A 21,466-nucleotide genomic window follows, 5' to 3' on the forward strand; every position below is an offset into this window, starting at 1 on the left:
TTACTAACAGTATAGCCAATGTACAAAATTGCAGTATAGCCAACATATAAATGTATTATACCTACAACATCTTAAGGAATGTCAGTCAAATTCAGTTATAAAATTACTGTCATTCAGTTACTCCATTTATATCATTCCATTACCGCATGCATGTCATTCCATTACCACTGCAAAATATTGTTTATAATGAATATTTTTTTCTCTGCAGTGAGACTTTTATCTACCTCATAAATCTGTATTTGCATGCCTATTTTCAGGATTCTAGAGAATTGCATTGACCCTGAAAAACAAATTTCACACTTTTTTTGGTAATAGAATGACAGGAGATAGCAACAAAAAATAAATCAGCCTGCGGACTTAACTAATTAAACAAAAGCAGTATAAGCTGTCGAAATGGCCTCTCCTAAGATACTTGTGAAGTTTTCAGATATATTCTATTAATAAATTACTTTACAATGCATCATTGTAGTACTTTTGAAAACTAATTTCTTAGAGTGTCTAGAAGCTGAAATTTTAGACAAGCTATAAAGCCATTTGTTCAGTTCCAGCAGTTATTAACATGAAAATGAAGCTTAAAATTAAAAAAAATTGTGTTTCAACTAACAGAAATTATAATCAGATTTGTAATAAGAATATTTTTAATTTTTAATGTTTGTGTTCATATTCTTATGGAACAGCCCAGTAGTGACTGTCTTTAGTTTGATGTTGTCGTAATTGGTGCAGGTGATGATACAGGCCGATGTGGAGTTTCACTTGACACTTCTATTATACACTCCTGGAAATGGAAAAAAGAACACATTGACACTGGTGTGTCAGACCCACCATACTTGCTCCGGACACTGCGAGAGGGCTGTACAAGCAATGATCACACGCACGGCACAGCGGACACACCAGGAACCGCGGTGTTGGCCGTCGAATGGCGCTAGCTGCGCAGCATTTGTGCACCGCCGCCGTCAGTGTCAGCCAGTTTGCTGTGGCATACGGAGCTCCATCGCAGTCTTTAACACTGGTAGCATGCCGCGACAGCGTGGACGTGAACCGTATGTGCAGTTGACGGACTTTGAGCGAGGGCGTATAGTGGGCATGCGGGAGGCCGGGTGGACGTACCGCCGAATTGCTCAACACGTGGGGCGTGAGGTCTCCGCAGTACATCGATGTTGTCGCCAGTGGTCGGCGGAAGGTGCATGTGCCCGTCGACCTGGGACCGGACCGCAGCGACGCACGGATGCACGCCAAGACCGTAGGATCCTACGCAGTGCCGTAGGGGACCACACCGCCACTTCCCAGCAAATTAGGGACACTGTTGCTCCTGGGGTATCGGCGAGGACCATTCGCAACCGTCTCCATGAAGCTGGGCTACGGTCCCGCACACCGTTAGGCCGTCTTCCGCTCACGCCCCAACATCGTGCAGCCTGCCTCCAGTGGTGTCGCGACAGGCGTGAATGGAGGGACGAATGGAGACGTGTCGTCTTCAGCGATGAGAGTCGCTTCTGCCTTGGTGCCAATGATGGTCGTATGCGTGTTTGGCGCAGTGCAGGTGAGCGCCACAATCAGGACTGCATACGACCGAGGCACACAGGGCCAACACCCGGCATCATGGTGTGGGGAGCGATCTCCTACACTGGCCGTACACCACTGGTGATCGTCGAGGGGACACTGAATAGTGCACGGTACATCCAAACCGTCATCGAACCCATCGTTCTACCATTCCTAGACCGGCAAGGGAACTTGCTGTTCCAACAGGACAATGCACGTCCGCATGTATCCCGTGCCACCCAACGTGCTCTAGAAGGTGTAAGTCAACTACCCTGGCCAGCAAGATCTCCGGATCTGTCCCCCATTGAGCATGTTTGGGACTGGATGAAGCGTCGCCTCACGCGGTCTGCACGTCCAGCAAGAACGCTGGTCCAACTGAGGCGCCAGGTGGAAATGGCATGGCAAGCCGTTCCACAGGACTACATCCAGCATCTCTACGATCGTCTCCATGGGAGAATAGCAGCCTGCATTGCTGCGAAAGGTGGATATACACTGTACTAATGCCGACATTGTGCATGCTCTGTTGCCTGTGTCTATGTGCCTGTGGTTCTGTCAGTGTGATCATGTGATGTATCTGACCCCAGGAATGTGTCAATAAAGTTTCCCCTTCCTGGGGCAATGAATTCACGGTGTTCTTATTTCAATTTCCAGGAGTGTATTTACATTAGGGTATTGTGTATTCCACTCTCCAATCTGTAGTGGCTTTTGCGGTTGAGCACCTTGATTTACCTGCCGATTGGTGGGAAAAGCCCAATTTTGATTTTGTAGAGGCTGTGGCGGTATTTGCCATTGACCTGTGTTGATGTTGTACTGAGTTGGTGGGCCAGTATTTTGGTATGCATGACCATAGTTACTATTCCACTTTTTCTGTTGCTTTGGTACAGGCTTATAATTGTTTCTGTTTTTGTTCCAGTTTTTGTTGTTTCTGCTTCTGCTATAGTTGCGGCGCCTCTTGTGTGGGTTGTCGCTCATTGTGTATGATACGTTATGATTATTGTTCGTAATGAGGTGTGTCTGCAGATGTTAGTACTTATATTGGTTTGCGAAAGGAAGGTGTTGATTCTGCTGCACTACGTAACTGACAGGGGCCGGCGCGCCAGGATTAAATTGGCTAGCATGTGCTTTTTGCATGCCACTGACGTACACATTGTGACAGCTGTTTTGGGCGTGGAACGTTGATCCTCATATAACATATCAACAGAATCAAGCACAGACAGAAAATATTCTGCATCATTGTCTGGAACGTGCAGCAACTTCTCGTTAATGTTAAAAGGCAATCTGGCTTTTAGTGGGCGGAATATATCACTCGTAGTTACAGGTTCATCAAGAAAGTGGCCCACATTCAGATATTTCTCAAAATACCCTCGCAAATTGCCATGTTTAGCATTGAAAGGCTCTGGTTCTATAATCTGTTTCCTTAGGCGTTCTTGTACCGACTGCGACCAAAATTTGGCCAAGAAAGCTCTTCCAAATTGCTCATATGTCACGCATCTGATGGCTTCAGTATATGCCCAGACAGCTGCGTCACCTTGGATGTAAACTACAACGTAAGAAATTCTCTTTCGGTCACTCCATGCTCCTGGTAGTGCATTTCTAAATGCTTTCAGAAAAATTACAGGATGTACAGTACGTTTTTCTGGACTGGAAGGTTGAAATTGGCGATGTTTAGTCAGACTTTCTTCTGCTTTGACACTGTAATGTCAATTGCTTCCACTATAATTGTTGTATGCTCGATTGGAGAACGGAAAGGAATGTACTGCCCATAAATGACGCCATTGTAATTAGGTGTCATGTGTACAGGTGTGTACAGTGATTGTGAGATGTGTGTTGTGCACGGAGAATACGTGTCATAACTGTATTTGTTTTCATTACCAAAGCAAGCAATTTGATTATTAGTATTACTACGCTCTGGTCCTACGTCGTCGTTTAGTTGTTTCTGTCGTGCTGCGCTGGATTGAGCTGCTTCAGCTATGACATGTTTATTATTTTTCACAAACTCGGCTACGGTCTTGTGCACAACCGTCGGTAATTTTTCCTCTATACATTGGTCGAAGTATTTATTTTTCTGATCAACTCAGTCATGAAATTCTTTATTCATGTTGGTAAAATCGTTGTCAATGTGTGGTTAGAGTTTGTCTGTTAGTCTTTTATCCATAGTGTTAACTTTGCCTTCAATTACAGTAGTGCGTGTTTTTATTGAGTCATGAATTGACGAATAAGATTTCACTTGAGTGGCAACAGCTTTGCCTGTAGCGTTTAAATGTTTGAATTCAGTTTGAATATATTTTACATCTTTAGTGGTTTTTTCCTGCTACAAGTTCAATTCGGAAAATTTTGAGTCAAGTTCAGACACTTGTCCGCTTAGTCTCGTGTTAATCTCGTCTACTCTTTCACGCAAAATGTCGTTACAACTTTTTAGTGCTCTTAATTTAGCCTTAATCTCGTCAAGTCGCGTGTTTAAAACTGTCATGTGTTCGTCAATGTCTTTTTTTGTTTTCATTTATCTGATTATGTATTGATAACATTTGCGCATCAGTGTCTTCCATTTTTAATCATTTGATTATGAATTGATAATATATGTGTGTCAGTGACTTCCTTGTTCTTAGTCATTTGATTATGTATTGATAACATAAGTGTCTTCCTTGTTTTTAGTCATCTGATTATGTATTGATGTCATGTGATTTTTGTTTTCAGTCATTTGCTTGATAATAGTGTCAAACATGCTGGCAATATTTGTCAGCTGAAAATGCTCAGCTCCACCATGTCGTTTGACATGACGTCATGGGCAAGAATGGGCTCTGAGCTGGATTTAGCTATTTGACTAGTGGTCGGTCTGTTTACGATATTTCCGTCACTAGGCATGTAAACTGCTGATTGATCGTTAATATTGAAGTCACCTCTGGAGTCATTGTCACTCTTTTGTCCAATGTCCAAATTGGATTTGGTTTGTTGCTGTTGTCTGTCGTGTTGCTAATTGCTTACACATCACCACCATGCTACACGTAATGTATATTGCAAGAAAAATCTTTAAACACGTTTGAAAATGAATTCATGAAATTAATTTCGAAAACAACAATTTTGGCTTACATGAGCAATAATTAGCATTAATGGTCAATAAATTAACATTAATGGCTGCTTGCCATTTTGCGTTGCCCATGACACAATTCGGCCATTTTGTGGAATGGTATGACTGAGTTGTTGCAAGAAACTGTAAGATAAAAATAATTTGGAATACGCGATCTTGCGCAAAAATGACTGCTACGGTTATGGAAAACTCTCACAAAGTTGGAAAGCAAGCTGTGCTTGGACTAGCATGCTAATGTACAAATGTCATGTCTTACCTTGCATCCAAATATGCAGTGTAGATTCCAGGTTTCATTATCAATTTCAATGGTTCATTTTTTTGTTTGGTCTTTACAAATATTCAATTGCAATGGCTCGTCAGATATGATCCTATTATCCATGCAACAAAGAAAAACAATGTAGCAAATACAATAAATGGTCCAGACACGAAGACGCCAGTTTGATTTCTCTCGCCTTGGTTTTTCCTGTCTGCATTTTGAATATCAGACATCAGATAAATAATAATAACTATTAATAATAGTATGTGATCAGTTTACACAAACTTTGCGACCTTGACAAAAGCTTTTTGCAGAAGGTCTGTTCAATGTAAATTGACCGTGATTTTATTGTTAATATCGAACTTCATAGTTTGAATAATTCCAAAGCTTTTGTTCGTACTGGACCTTGATATAATTTATAACAAGCTTGCAACATCAATGAAACACAAGATTAAATAATATCACTGTATTCACAAAATATTATACTAAATGGAATAACACAGACACATCACTACATTAATTCTGTTGCTGTGTGCAACTATGAGCATGCCTAGTGAGATTGCGTCTCAGTATATGAAGGGTTTATTTCAATAGTGGTACAAGTCCATTACCTCCGCTTTTCTGTCTATAATGCTTCTGAAATTAATGAGCCAAAAAACAGAAAGAAAGGTTCATCTCTAGCTAGAAGCCACACGCTTGAATATTTCTGGTATCTCAACTGCAGATTTTTCTGCTCTCATTTAACTTTAGGACTCTGTATCTGAATATGAACAAAAATGGACTTGTACCACTATTGGAATAAGCCCTTCATATATAATAATGGCGGTGTGCCAAAGAATTATTTGCAGCGATTTCAGATATGCGTCCGATCAGGACGGCTTCCAGAACAAAAAAGGTGCAGTCTTCTCGGCAAGACAACTGAACTGCGTAATTATTCTAATGTTTCAGCGGTTTCACGCCACAATCGATACAACCGCTTATACTAATTAATATCTCATATAATTCTTTATATTCTGAACTTATGTCCAAGTTTTTGCTATATTTCCACGCCTATCCTACAAATGTGCCTTTAAACTGTCTTCAATTCCCGCCATTTTAGCGGCTTTCTGTCTAAGTTGTTTAGGCAGGGAGTGAGTGGCTGCTCTCTTGCGCACTATGGGATTTACTAATGATCTTCCGACATCACGTGAAAACATTCTTTGGGAAATCCTCTCATTGTTATTATTTACGTATATGATGAAGGCGTTAATGCAAGCAGTATCAACCATTCGGAAAAATAGGACAAGTGGTCAGTGTCTAGTTTTCCTTGGGGTTAAATAACTAGCGCACATTTCATCTATTGTGTCCACACCTATTTTGGTCTTATTATATATCGTGATGGTTTCTTATCTCCGCGGTATTAGTGTCAATGGCGCCGTCATGATGCAAAGATGAAAGGAGAATAACGTTTTTGCCCTCCTTTGGCACATATGAAACTATGGTGATATCGTTTCTGAATCCAAAAAGGCTGCTTCTAAGTTCACGACCTCTCGTGCAAATAAAGTCTGGAGGGGGCTCTCTCTTATTCTTTTGAAGAGTTCCTACTACTTAAGTTTCTTTCCCAGGAGCTATTCAGCCAGTGGTATGGAACAAAACCAGTTGTCTAGTGTCACATTGCGTCCTGTGCCTTCGATTGGCCGTACAAGTCTATTTACTATCTCCTTAGGCGACTTCAACACTGCAAAGGGACCCTCTGGCTGTTTACCAACGTAGATAACCATCCCCAAAGTATACCATGTTCGTGCGTCACATAAGGTGAAATTTTTTAAACCATATTTCGCAGGCTTGCTTGGTATACACTGTCGGAAACTGCATTTGCCTCTAAATGCAACCAGCTGTTCATCCACAGTCGTATATTCACACACAGTATAATTACTGACATAGTTTGACATGAATAATTCAAACACTTCTCTGAACGCAGCTAGGCAATCAAATAGTCTACGCTGTGGTCTGTCTTGAATATCATCGAATCTTAAACAACGCAACAAGAAACGAAAGCGCTGTAAACTCATTGTTGCATGAAATATTTCAATTCCAAAACCATTTGTGTCCCATAAGTCTTCCAGATTCTGGTGTCCTGCCTGTAATTCCCAGCCAATATCAACAAACCCAGAAGAGATTTTATTTTTTCCTCATTTGTTGGTTGGCATCATGGTCTCTTGTGAAATTTGATGCAATGTGTTGTATGTAAATATCTGTGCACGATGTAATCGTTCTAATTATTATGTCATTTAGAAATATCGGAAAACAGGCCACTGCAGTTTTCGCAGATTTTCCGAAAGCTTTCACGACAGTGAGATGAATAATACTTCTAGTTCTTATGTTGTGACTACGACAACTTTTCATCCATTTTGTAACCTTTTCCTTTCCAATAAAAAAATCATACTTGCTTTCATTATCTGCTGCAATTACTTGCGGTTCCAGTTCCAGGTTGTCTCCATCCTCCGTTTCTGTGTCACTGTGATGAGAGAGAACTTCGCAACTGTCTGTTTCCTCCTCTTCCTCTTCTCTTCCTTCAAAAGTTTCGTCTAAGACCTCTCCCAGAAGCTTCTTACTCTTTCTTGTTCTATTTTGTAAAGATACATAGCTGTTTTAACTGGACAGAGCGACAAAATACAAGCTGCTGCTACAGAACAAACAATGCGCTTTCTCGCAGCACTGCAACATAAAGAGTCGCGCAGGGTGCTGACAACACCCCAAGGCACATTGTTGCGTGTTTTCTTGGAACTTGCGCTTCGATTGTAGATTCTATTGTTACTCAAAGCTTTCATATTACGTCCTACCAAGGTGCCAAAGAACATGACTTTATACTCTTATGCATTATGTAATAATTCATCGATAAGGATGACTGGGGTGTTCTGAAAACCCTGCGCGACCGCTTATGGGTTAAGGAGACACTAGAACACAACCTTTTCTAATATTTTTGAGAAAGCCGTCAAAAGTGAAATTGGTCCATAGTTTGATGATATCTCTTTATCCCCATTCTTATAAAGAGGCTTAACTTCAGCATATTTTAGCCAGTCTGGAAATGTTCTGCTGTTAAGAGATTGACTACACAAGTAACTTAAGATAGTACTCAACTCGCATGAGCACTCTTTGATTAACTTCGTTGATAAGTTATCATAGGCACTGGTATACTTAGATTTTAAGGACTTTATGATGGATGCTACTTCTTTGGGAGACGTGAGTGTCATTTCCATTTTATTGAAGTTATTTTTAAAGACTTATCTCAGATACTCCATAGCACTGTTAACCAAACCCAATAACCCCAAGCTGTCAGTAACAGAAATGAAGCACTTGTTTAAAAGGTTTGCAACACTACATGTACTTGTTACCGAAGTCTCATTTATTTTTAGAGCTATCTGTTCCTCTTCCTTTTTGGCCCCATCTGTCTCTGTCTTCACTATACCCCATACAGTCTTTATTTTGTTGCCTGATGTAATTATCTTTTTCTCATAATAAAGCTGCTTCGAATTCTGTATTACTTGCTTCAATATTTAGCTGTATTCCTTGTAATACATTACAATTCTAACATCAGAGCTGCTCCTAGATAGCAAATACATTATCCTTTTTGTCCCACTTGATTTCGTTATCCCTTGTGTAATCCACAGTTTATTTTTTTACTTCTGTGTGATTTGAGTTACCTTTAGGGGAAAACAATTTTCAAAAGTGTAGGTAGCTTTGTTAATGAATGCTTTGTATTTTCCACTTGAGTCATACGTATTGTTAACATCTATCCAGTTCATGTCTTTGAGCAATTTCCTGAATTTCTCAATTTTTGACTTATTTCTTACCCTGCCGTACTCAGATTTAATAGATTTTCTATCCTGACAAGCTCACATTTAACACAAGATGCTGCATGTCATGATCAGATAGCCCATTTACTATGGGTTTTGTGATATGACTTTTTTCCCTAGATTTGGCTACGAAGATTTTATCAATAGCAGTCTCAAGAGTATTTACATATCCTAGTAGCAAAATTCACAGTAGGAACTAAATTAAATGATAGTTTTACTGACTGCAACAATTATTCACTGACAGAGCTTTTCAATAAATCCACATTAAAAACACTAGCAACCACCTACTCGTGCAGTTCGCTGATGACACTGCCTTACTATCCAGCAGCAGAAATCTGAACATAGCAATAGCTCGCCTTGAATATCAACTAGACATCCTGCAACTCTGGGCGACTGACAACAAAATCCAAATAAACGCACAAAAGACCAAGGCAGCGATGTTCACAAGACGCTGGCCAGAACTACGAAAGAAGCTAACCATCCACAACCAGGAAGTCGACTGGACTACACACACTAAATACCTGGGTGTCACCTTAGACAATAAATTAACCTACACACGCCACATCGAATACAAGAGAAACACGATTATCCGCACACTAGACAGTTTATATTCAATACTCAGCAGCACCGAAACGAAAGTTCCAACCAAGCTCAGACTTTACAAGGCGACAATCCTACCAATGATGCTATACGGGTGTTCAACCTGGGGAACCACCTGTCAAACCAACATAACAAAACCCCAAAGATCCCAAAACAGATGTCTCAGGACTATTCTACAAGCGCCTAGATGGACTAGGACACAAACACTCCATAACGAACTATCCGTAAAATACATCTCACAACTCATAAAAGATAGGACTCAAAGCATTATCGACAAAATAGACGCCCTTAGGCCTACAACATTACAACTAGAGGACGTAGCCACTGTAGACACCCAACCTTGGCACAGAGTAAGAGCTATAAGAGCCATCTTAAATAACTAACCAAACCAAAACTCAACGTAGGACCAACGAGCCTCCAGATATTGAATGAAATGTAGGGCACAAGAACCATAACGAGTTCACTGTCCCACAAAGGAATAAATAAAACTGATCCTTGATCCTGATAATCACTTCTCACCTTAAGTCCAGCCGCCAAAGGCGATAGCACTTGACGACGACACAACGCAAAAAAAAAAAAAACAGCAACCACTATTTCTTTGTTATTTACTATGGGATGGGACAGCAGAGCCTCCACATTTTTTTGAAGAGGTTAAAATTTCATTAAGATGATCTGTATATACCTACTATTATAAAGGACTTATTATGAAAAACTACTTCTGTCGCACAAGTTTCTAAGTGCTGCTCTGAGCAAAACTTATTAACAACAATATTCTTGCCATCAAAACAGTTTGTGACAACTATGGCAACTCCTCCTTTCTCCATATTTTCTCTACAGAAATAGGAAGCTAACTTGAATCCTGTAACATTTAACATATGGATTGCATTGTTTCTTTTCTGCTGTTGAACAAGCTAAGTTAGACGGTGGAAAAACCAAAACTTTCGATTGGAACGGATTTTTTGCTGGAAATTCACAGGGGGGGGGGGGGGGTCAGCAATTAGATCCATGGCGGTAGAATTTTTACCTCCATGATTAGATCACGATTGTGTCAAAATCTTTGCTTGTGCCGTCATCCGCAGGCGGCAAGCTGTAGCGTGCTGTGTGTTTGAAAACAAAGCGCCATGGAGGAGATGATTGCGTCAAATGTTTGCCGGTTGTGTTTATGGAAAACTGCACCGCTTATACCGATATTTGGTTCGAACAATCTGTATGAGAAGGTAACACAACTGGTGCCGATATCTGTAAGTACTAGTTTTTAATTCTTCCTTGTTCACTATAGATTTTTTCCTTGATCAGCGTAATGAATATAGACCATGTCAAGATGTTAAAATGAAATTCGTTATTAGTTTAATGACATGGGAGCGATGGGTAACAACTCTGCACGATTATCTTTTTCTGTTAGATAATGAGACTGAATAATCTGAGCACTGTTTATACATCAGCAAACATTTATGAGGGGGGAAGGGAAGGGGAACATACCGCAGTTTCACGATTAGAGAGTATACGTACGGACAAGTTTTACAGAATAATGTAGAATCAGCCATGTACGTACACTTATTTTACTGTAACACCATTTATTTGTTATCTAATAACCCTGCCTATTATAATTACGGAAATTATCACCCAAGAAAAGACCGCACACAGGATACGGTACAACAAAGTTATGGTTCTGTTGGAGTAACCTTGTATTCAGTATAATAATGTAAAATGTAGTGTGATTACGGGATATGTCAATTTAAAGGTTAAGCTGGTATTGCGCCTCTATAGGCCAATGCATTTATGAAGTTACACTGATGCTTACAGCATTTTTTATATTTTCTCATGTCTGTTATGTAGGGATCACCAAAGCTATTACAATCATAAAAAATATAAAATTAAACAATGGAAACTTTAGTTAGCATTCTGGCCCGAGATGTGGGAGTTGGCGGTTGTGTGCATGAGGTGTGCTTGCTTGTGTATATGAATGGTGTCTGTCTTGTACTGATGAAGGGAAAGCTTCATGTAAGTGTCTTTTAATTGTGTCTGTCTAGAATGTGACATCTCTCTTTACGTTTAGTAAAAATATAAAATTAGTTTACATTGATGTTGCTGTGTATCCATATTACAAAGCTGTTTTTATTCTCTCATTCAGATCCTTACTTGTGTATTGTTTGGTAGAATGATTCACACACGGAGGGGGGGGGGGAGAGAGAGAGAGAGAGAGAGAGAGAGAGAGAGAGAGAGAGAGAGAGAGAGAGAGATACTAACATAGAAGGCTAAACTATCGACCTTCCTGCTTTTTATATACATAGCCTAATCATTGCATATTACAAAGTATTTACTTACGAGTGTCTTGGATGCATGTTAGTTACTATGTGCAGCTTCCACATCAGGGTAGAACATTTATAGGCTTACTAGAATAACCTGATTGCATAATAGTGATGAAGTGTTTAGCTAGTGCAGTAGATATTTTCATAATTAAAAATGTAGATTTTTCACTGTCTTACCCATTTGTACAAAAAGGGCTTACTGTTCTGCTTCTGCAGATGATTTTCCAGGTCTATGACATATATCTTTCACAGTAGCTGTTACTTGACTGTTAACTGCAATGCTGCCTTGTTGTGCATGTAAAGAGTACATTATTTTGTAAAGCATAAATCAAACTATGGTTGCAAAATAATTGTTCATGTGAATTTAAAAAGACTTTTTCCACATCGTTATGATTTATTGTGCAAATGATCCGTGGAATTTGAAACTAACCAACCAACAAGTACCAGTAAAGTAAATTATTGTTTGAGTTTGCTGTACCTCATGGATATGACTCACGGTAGTCACTGTGCTTCGTTGTGTTAATGTACAACTTCTCTCATGTGACATCTCTGAAGGATCTATGTGGCTAAAGATGTGAATTGAAACATCTCAAATGTAACAACAGTCTATTAAAAAATAGAAAACATTTCTGCTTACCAAAGCACTGCAGAAGCAACAAACAAATAAAATATTACAGAAGCACTAGCTTTCTGAAACAGCAATTCTTTAATGCAGAGGAAGAGAAAATGAAACTATTCAGGAGTTGAGTAAGGGCCCTGGGCTAGGAAAGACACAGTAGGGCAGAGTGAAAATTAGTCAGATCTAGTGTCTAAAACGAGTTAGTGGTAGGCATTTTTTTGAGGTGTGGTGTCGTATGTTGTGTGTGTCATCCTTGATATACTAATGTGTATCGTTCTTCTGTCTGTTTCTAAAAGTACATTTAGTTTTTCTGGGTGGTGGATTTGATTGTATCATTTACGTTGTTTAAAGTGAAGTGTAACTTGGGTTGTAAGGTGATAGTTGTGATGAAAACCCACTAGCTTTCCATTGTGGTCTGACATTTTCAAGTTTTAAATATGTTTAAAGGTGTTAATAACAACATCACAGACCAACCTCATATTTCCATGAAGGTCCTGTTTGTTTTGCTGATGCCTTTGTTTGTTTTTTTTTTTTTTCTCTCTCTCTCTTACACTGATCATTTCTTGAAGCTGGAATCCCTGTCATGTTAATGGCATCACTGTTCTGTTGGCACAGTTATAACATACACGAGACAAAATATGCAGTAGGCCTAAATGCTGAATCTGAACTCAAGAGGGTAATCAATAAGCCAAAAATTGATTATTTTAGGACACCTCTCAGAGACATTCCTTTGAGTGATGTTTAGAATGCTTATGGCATGAGTGAAAGATATAACACTTTTGCTAATAAAGTGCTTACCTTATTTGAACACTGTTTTCCCCCAAAACTAACCAAGGTTGGAGCAAAGTCTACAAAGAAGCCATGGATTACACAAGGAATAGAGGTATATTGTAAAACAAAAAGGAAACTGTATCTGTCAATCCAAAACAGTCCTGATGTTGATGCTATAGTACATTACAAGAAATACTGCAAAATATTAAAGACTGTGATATGGACATCAAAGCAAATATATTACAATCAAAAGATAGTCTTATCAAATAACAAAATAAAGACAGTATGGGAAATAGTGGAGGAGGAGACAGGTAGAACAAGACATGAAGAGGGGCAAATAGGATTAAGAGTAAATGGAAATACGGAAGCGTCCGATCCCGACCATCTGCTTTGACCCATTACATCACAAATATGGCGGAAATGACCATAAACCACGATTCCAATATGGCACATATAAAGTCGTTTCGTACACATTATGAGGACGAAAATACATCGAAAAACAAACACACACACGTTCCACAAAAAGCCTAATGACACTAACGGGACAAGCGCGGGAAATAGGGGTTTTTGGGTGGGGATAAACTAAATATAAACAAATTTAGACACCTACCCCCATATAAAACCACGCAAAACGACGAAAAAAACCCGACATCACAGAACTCCCCAAATATCACTAAACACAATATCATCTGGCATCTGACACTTCCCTTGACCTATATACCTCAACAGCAGATCCCGATCCCATAAATTAGGACCTAACACTTCCCTTCACCTATATAGCTCAAAAACATCTCCCGATACCAATACCAACATTCACAACCACACATTGGGATCGAACACTTTCCTTGACCTGTTATCCTTACAACATCTTCACATACAGCCATTGCTGGTCTGAGACACTGGAACTTTAAGTAAGCCTCATTTCTTCACAACATACTGAACACTTCACGACTTCATCCAAAAATCCGAATAGTTGAAGAAATTTTATTAGAGACAACACACTGTCCCCCATCATAGCAGACAACCAAAAACTGTTGACCCTGTCAGTCATATCCATACCTACCAAAGACATAAAAAAAAGCAATTTACTAAAATTCACACACGACGCCACACTCACAAACTAAAACAAAAACATCACCTAACACACCACCAGAGAGCACCACCGATCACATCAAAACGACACCTACAAACACGCCACTCTCACAAACTAAATTCTGCGCCGTCGTGTCGTCTCACACCACAACAACCTTACGTCACGGGTCAAAGCCGACGGGTGGAATCGTACGCTTCAGTCGACCTGAGTAAATGATACATTGGTGACAGATGTATATAGTGTTGCAGAACTTTTTAACAAACATTTTATAACTATTACTGAAAAGATGGGGTTGTCAGGCTCTGTAGATGCTGTCATGGGACACCTCAGACCAGACATTTCAAGTAACTTCCATAATATGAATTTGACCCTCACTACCCCAGCAGAAGTAATGTCCATCATAAATTCTTTAAAATCTAAAACATCTAGTGAATATGATGAAATATCAACAAAGTTAATTAAAGAATGTCATTCTGAGTTAAGTAACATATTAAGTCAGCTGTGTAACCAGTCGTTTATCAATGGAATATTTCCTGAATTGTTGAAATTCGCTGAAGTTAAGCCACTGTTTAAGAAGGAAGATAAAGAAATAGTCAAATTTCTGTCCAGTTTCACTTTTGCAAGCATTCTCAATAATTTTAGAAAATGTGATGTACAATCGGCTTTATAACCATCTTATCACAAATAAAATGCTATCAGAGTCACGTTTCGGACTTCTAAAGGGTTCTGATATTGAGAAGGCTACCTACGCTTACAGTGAAAATGTACTTAATTCATTAGACAAAAAATTTCAGGCAACTGGTATATTTTGTGATTTGACTGTGTAAATCACAATACCCTTTTAAGTAAATTACAATATTATGGTGTAACAGGAAATGCTGCAAAATGGTTCAAACCTTATCTCTCTGGCAGAAAGCAAAGGGTGTTATTAGGAAAGAGACATGCATTAAGCTATCAGGCATCATCCAACTGGGAACTAATTACATGTGGGGTCCCACAAGGTTCCATCTTAGGGCCCTTACCTTTTCTTGTGCATATCAATGACCTTTCGTCAGTAACATTAACATATGCCAAGTTTGTTTTGTTCGATGATGATACGAACATTGCAATAAATAGCAAATCAAATGTAGTCTTAGAAAGATTGGCTAATAAAATATTTGTGGACATTAATCACTGGTTCCTAGCCAATTCCTTGTCACTAAACTTCGAAAAAACACACTACATGCAGTTCAGAATTTGTAAGGGGTGCCCCACGAGTTTATGCCTAACATATGATGACAAGCAGATAGAAGAAGTGGACAGTGTTAAATTCTTGGAATTACAGCTTGATAATAAATTCAACTGGGAGAAGCACACCACAGAACTGCTGAAGCACCTAAACAAATCTCTATTTGCAGTGCGAATTCTGTCAAACATAGGGGATATGAAAATGGAAAGGCTGGCATACTATGCTTACTTCCACTCTATAATGTCATATGGGATTATTTTTTGGGGTAATTCATCAAGCCAAGTTTTCCGGGCACAAAAATGTGCAATAAGGTTATATGTGGTGTAAACTCAAGAACATCCTGCACAGGCCTGTTTATCAAACTAGGTTTACGAATTACTGCTTCCCAATATATTTATTCCTTAATGATATTTGTCATTAAAAATATATCACTTTTTCAAACCAACAGCTCAGTTCATGGAATCAATACTAGAAATAAGAATAATCTTCACAAGGCTTTAAAGTCACTTACTCTTGTACAAAAAGGTGTGCATTATTCAGGAGCACACATTTTCAATAACTTGCCAACAGCCATAAAAAGCTTAACAACCAATGAAATTCAGTTTCAGAGAAGCCTAAAGGATTTATTGGTGGCCAACTCCTACGCCATTGATGAATTTCTCAGTAGAGCCAACTGATTTGTGTGTGTGTATAAAAAGTACAATCTAACTTCTGCACTATTTCAGTGCGGTAATGTGTTCATTGTAAATAAGTATTGTAGTAGTTCTCTTATGTTTATTACCTTATAAATATTATTTTAAATTTAGTGTATTAATGCGATCTTAGTAAATGAGTTTTGTAAAATGATCCTTTCATAGCGTGTTCATCAGAGAAGAAAAAGACGATCATTCTACTTGGGACCTGTAGAAGATACATTAGCTTATTTGTTTTAGTTGTAAATATTTTCATGTATTATTGTTTTTCTGACATGTCCTACATCCTGGAGGACCTCCTCACTACGGATCAATTGGAATGAATCTAATCTGATCTAACAGAGGAAAGACAAGTAAAAGCAAATAGTTGAGGCAGCAGCCAAAGCAGAGTTAAGGAAAGGTGCAAAATATGAGTGACAAAAGTGTAAAATAATCACATGTGAAGTGAACGTAGTGTTATGACGTAAATGGAGTTGAAGGAAAAAAAAAATGTGCTAGCACCATAATGTGTGCAAATTATGGTGAAGCAGATGCAGAGGTCATGGTGAATGTACTGCACACTGTGATGTGATACAGAGAACTATTTTCTTGCAGTTACTGTTTACTCATTTTCACTTAGAGCTAATAATGCCGACACACTTTGGCTACATAGAAAATAGTGCCTTGGAACAACAGGAGCTGACAGTATTGAAAATAAGCTATCACCATATTCTTAAAGTTAAAACAAGTCTACCTGCAAATTATGCTGAACTGAGCTTGTAATTTGTGGCTGTATTTCATCCTTTCATAATTTTGCACGAGTACAATATTAAAAAGGATGTTCTTCAGATACAGGTACTGTACTGAGGCATGTATTCAGTGCATCACTTTCACAAGGTATCTTCCCATGCAGACTATAGCATGCCATTGTTAGATCCTATATTTAAGAAAGGTGCTAGGATAAATATTTATTAACCCATTTAGCAATTGAGTATGTCTACAAGTATGATTCTGAGTCAGTCACCATGATCCCAGAGCATCCTCTCATCCGTTACCATATTTCACTGATGCTGTATTAAAATATCTAAATGACAAGGTTTTGCATATTAGGATTTTTTGTGGTCTGTCAAAGACACATGAGGGCACAAATTACAACATTTTTCTGGAGAAGCTTAAAGGTTCTGGCTTTTGAGGTATATTAAGTGTTTCACTTCATATTCAACATTAATGTTTATGTAACAGAAAATTTAGATTATAAGGGTGTAGCCTCTGTATGCAAATTATGTTATGAAAGAGATTTTGAAGTCACCTGTTGAGTCAGTGACAGAAAAAACTGCTATTTTATGCATTTGCAGAAGTCTTGATAGCAATACAATTGCAATTTCGAAATAGTTGGACCTTGCTACAGGTGAGCTCAAGATTACTGGGTGAAACTTTGGTACTCCAACTAATGACCTCCCTGAGTGTAAATGAATGATTTTATAAAAACTAAATTAAAAGATTTAAATAAGTCCAAGCAAGGCTCTAAATTTTTCAGATTTTATTTTACGTAGAGGCTTTGTCAGAACGTCAGCTTGTTGCTCATTTGTGCTAATGTGCTTTAACACTACTTTCAAAACGAAAACTTTCCCCCTAGCAAATAACAGTTTGACATCTATATGCTTAAGTTTATGGTGAAACTTTGGGTTATTCCAAAGGCTTATCACTGGCATGTTATCTTCATAAAGTTCAACAGCTCTTTGAGTTTCAGGAAGACTGTAATACAAATTACTGAACCAACAGGGTTTGTTAGTTGCCATACTTAAAGCTAAAAATTCTGATTCTGTTGATGACAGACACACTGTGGGTTGCTTCTTAGATGCCCGTGAGACACTACAATCCAAAACTTCAAAGAGATAACCACCTGTCGACTTTCTATCTACTGTCACCAGCCCAATCAGAGTCAACATAACCAATTATAGTATTGGTGCAGTTTTCCCTTGCATATGACTTGGTTTTAGGGTTCCCTTAATATAACACAGTACACATTTTAAAGCATTCCATAAATCCAGACTTTCACTTGATTGTTACCTGCTTAGAATACTTACTGCTGCACTAATAGCAATCTAACATGGCATACATCAATGGCCCTATTAATTTTTTACATATACTGGATGTTGCAATAAAATGAATGGCAAAGTTTGTAAACTTAGAAAGGCTCTGTATGGTTCAAAGGACTCACTCAAAAATTGGAATGTTAAATTCCACCCAGTAGTAACTGACTTATTTTGAGTATTGCTTATATATAAAGACAGAAAATAGCAACGAAGTGGAACAGTCATGAACCTTTTTCCAAAAACTCCTTAGTCCCACAGAAGTATCAGTCCTTTCCAAAGGCCTTATCTCCTGCCACATTCCCAAATTCAATCATGCTGGACTTAATTAAAGACCTTCTCTTCTTCTCCATTTCACTATAGTGGAAATACTTTTTCAACACCAACCCTACCAATCACACTCAACCAAAGGCCAATATTGAGCCTGGCTGACTCAGTTCACTCGTCCATCCAACCGTGATCCACCCCTACTGCCCCCAGATCAGCCCCTGTTGATTTTCCAGTATTTCTTAACCTCAAACCTTTCCTCATCATCATTCCCCAAATCCGTCAACGTGAAAGCTAACCACACAGCTGCAGAAAGAACTGCAGTCCACCACCAAAAAATGATGCTGTCCTTACAATTTCACTTGCTGACAAAGGCCCCACCACTGTGGTTTTGAACCATAAGGATTACCTGGTGGAAGGACTCCACCAGCTGTCAAATTCATCCGTCTACCAACCCTGCCACAGTGATCCTATCCCCCCCCCCATCCCCTCCCCCCACTCTCTCCCCTGTCCCCCCTCCCCACCCTCCCCCTCTGCCCCTACCCCCTCTTGCCTGATCTCCCCCTCTCCCCATCCATCCCTCCCCCCTCCATCCCTCCCCCTCTCTCCTCACCCCTACCATTCCCCGCACTACTGCCTTCTCCATAGAGAATTGCACTACAAACATCATGTTCATAGATGGGAAAGTTATTCTCATTACAGAAAAACCAGAAAAAGACCCTCTGAAATTAATTTTGTTACTGGAATGTATATTTGTGAACAATTCAATCTCTTTTTTTTTATGTTTATGGATTGACAACCCTGGAGGTAAGGATTGCACATGAAATCTTCTTTATTTGGGTGGATTACTAATTTCGGCCAACAATCTACCCATTTTCAAATCTAAGATAGAAAGCAGATTTTTTCTCATGTTGGCAACATAAAACAGCTTACAGAACTGCACATATTGTATCAGGGTTCAAGAGCAAATAAATGAATTAATTACCAGATACGAGCTATAGTGTTGGTACCATTACGGCTTCACACATCATTAAAATCTTTCTTAAAATGACAACATCCATATATCACATAGTTACAAAAAGCTTTTCATCATTCATGACCAGTGTAATTGAGTGATGGTAATAAAACTGAAAATATACATTAGAGAAGAGACAGGGGGAAAAAGAACAATATTTCCATAAGGAACAGCCCACTAAAATGATTGAATGTAAAAAATATCATCTTGCCAAAGGCCGTATCAGGCAGCCCATGCTGCGGCTGGGTGGTGCCAATGGGAAGAGCCCCTGATCGGAGTGGGTGGTATCGGGGCAGATGTTTGGGACATGAAGTGTATCAGACTGCAAAAATCTGGCCATTCTGAATTGGCCGCCTCTTCAAATGGTGAAGGATCATTGAATGCTGCTTTGTATGAGCTGGCAGCCTTCTCTTTCCTGGGTACATCCTTGGAGGAGGGCCAGGCTTGCTGTGATGGGATGAAACACTTTCCCTACTACCTCGTCTGAACTAAGACAGGTGGGGACACGTTCACCGCCACAAAGCCATTGTTTTTTGTGGGCAATATTGAGGACAAGTTTGATGAAGTGGTGTTTCTTAGTAAGATGCAATCGGGATCCCTGTTGATCAAAGCTTCTACCGCCACCCAGTCTTCAGCTCTATGTGCTTGTGGTCGTCTTGACAATGTCCCAGTGTCTATCACTGCTCACCAGTCTCTGAATATGGTCCAGGGAGTGATTTTTCATAGGGATCTCATCCTACAAACTGATGATGAGGAACTCCAGGCTAATCTGGAGCAATGCAGCGTTCAGTTTGTTTGACATGTGCAGGAGGGTCATAAAGACAACTGGACCGATAACGGCACCTTCATTCTGGCATTCGAGGGAGAGAAGGTCAAGGTTTTGTGCTACTGATATGATGTGAAGCCATACAGCCCAGCACCCGTGAGATGCTTTCGGTGCTTGCGTTGTGGGCATAAGTCTTCACACTGTACAGTGGGCCACAACCTGTGCATGTCAATTGTCATGACTGCCACTCTCCTCGCCTGCCAGATTGCCCTGCTTACCAGAAAAGAAGTTCCGAGAGTACAAGTCCCTAGATCGCCTATCTCATGATGAGGCATGCCAAAAATATTACAGACACCACCCAGTGTTACTTTCTTCAACTTTTGCCTCTGTTGTGCTCCTTCCCTACGGGAGCTGCTCCCCCTCCCTGGCTGAAGAAGTGCCACCTCCAAAGGAGTCAAGTAACATGACCTCCCGCAGCTTCTTTATGTCTAACCTGGACTCTCGCTACTTGATAATCCATTGGAATTGCAGTGGATATTATCGTCACCAGTCGGAAATACAATGCCTTGTTTGCTCTTATTCTGAGTTCTGTCTTGCTCTTCAATAAACACTCTTCCGTAACGAGCACTCTGCAATGTTTTGTGGTTATTGGACAGTTATTGGACATTCTGTCAGAACTATGCCATCCCTGGGATAGCATCTGGAGGGGTCTGCACTTTGATTCACGCTGATGTCATTAGTGATAGGATCTCCCTTCATGCGAGCCTGGAAGCAATATTAGTCAGGGTGCAGATGACTCCAGCAGTCATCGTTTGTGATGTCTACCTCTCTCCAGATGAGCCGCTTCCTTGTGTTGAACTGTCTACCTTAATACAACAATTCTCTGCCCCCATATCGCCTCTTCGGGGACTTCAGTGGACTTCACCCGCTGTGGGGGAGTGCCATTTCAACGGCTTGGGGTCTTCTAATTGACCAGTGTATTACGACTTTGATTTGTGTCTCATCAATGACGGTTCCCCTACTCACTTCTGTGCTGCTCATGCCATCTCTACTGCTATTGATCTCACAATCTCCTCCCCTGCCCTCGTGGCTTCCCTACATTGGTCACCCGATGGTGACCTTTGTGACAGTGACCACTTTTGGTGATTCTTTTGTTCCCCTGCTACTGTCAGGCAGACAGACCCCCTTGTTGGGCATTCTGCAGAGCCAATCAACCACTCTTTCTCATGAATTGCATTGATGCAGCCGTGCAGGGCATCCCTGCAACTATTCTTCATGCAGATGGCACTACTGTCCCCCTATCCACAGGTCTCCCATGGCA

The 21,466-nt window shown here is 39.8% G+C and overlaps 1 protein-coding gene across 3 annotated transcripts in view; it reads left to right on the plus strand.

Moving 5' to 3' along the window:
• The first annotated feature begins 10,346 nt into the window (after positions 1-10,346).
• The window catches only part of LOC126236001 (uncharacterized), a 78,526-nt gene continuing 67,406 nt past the window's right edge, over positions 10,347-21,466 (plus strand). For all 3 annotated transcript variants that reach the window (XR_007544858.1, XR_007544859.1, XM_049945010.1), the window contains exon 1: positions 10,347-10,554. Coding sequence is in view for 1 of the 3 variants with exons in the window: in XM_049945010.1 (XP_049800967.1) it covers positions 10,435-10,554 (120 nt within the window). In the remaining 2 variants the exon portion in view is untranslated. The remainder of the gene's footprint in view (positions 10,555-21,466) is intronic.

The sequence above is a fragment of the Schistocerca nitens genome, chromosome 2 (genome assembly GCF_023898315.1).
Source record: "Schistocerca nitens isolate TAMUIC-IGC-003100 chromosome 2, iqSchNite1.1, whole genome shotgun sequence".
Classification (NCBI taxonomy): Eukaryota; Metazoa; Arthropoda; class Insecta; order Orthoptera; family Acrididae; genus Schistocerca; species Schistocerca nitens.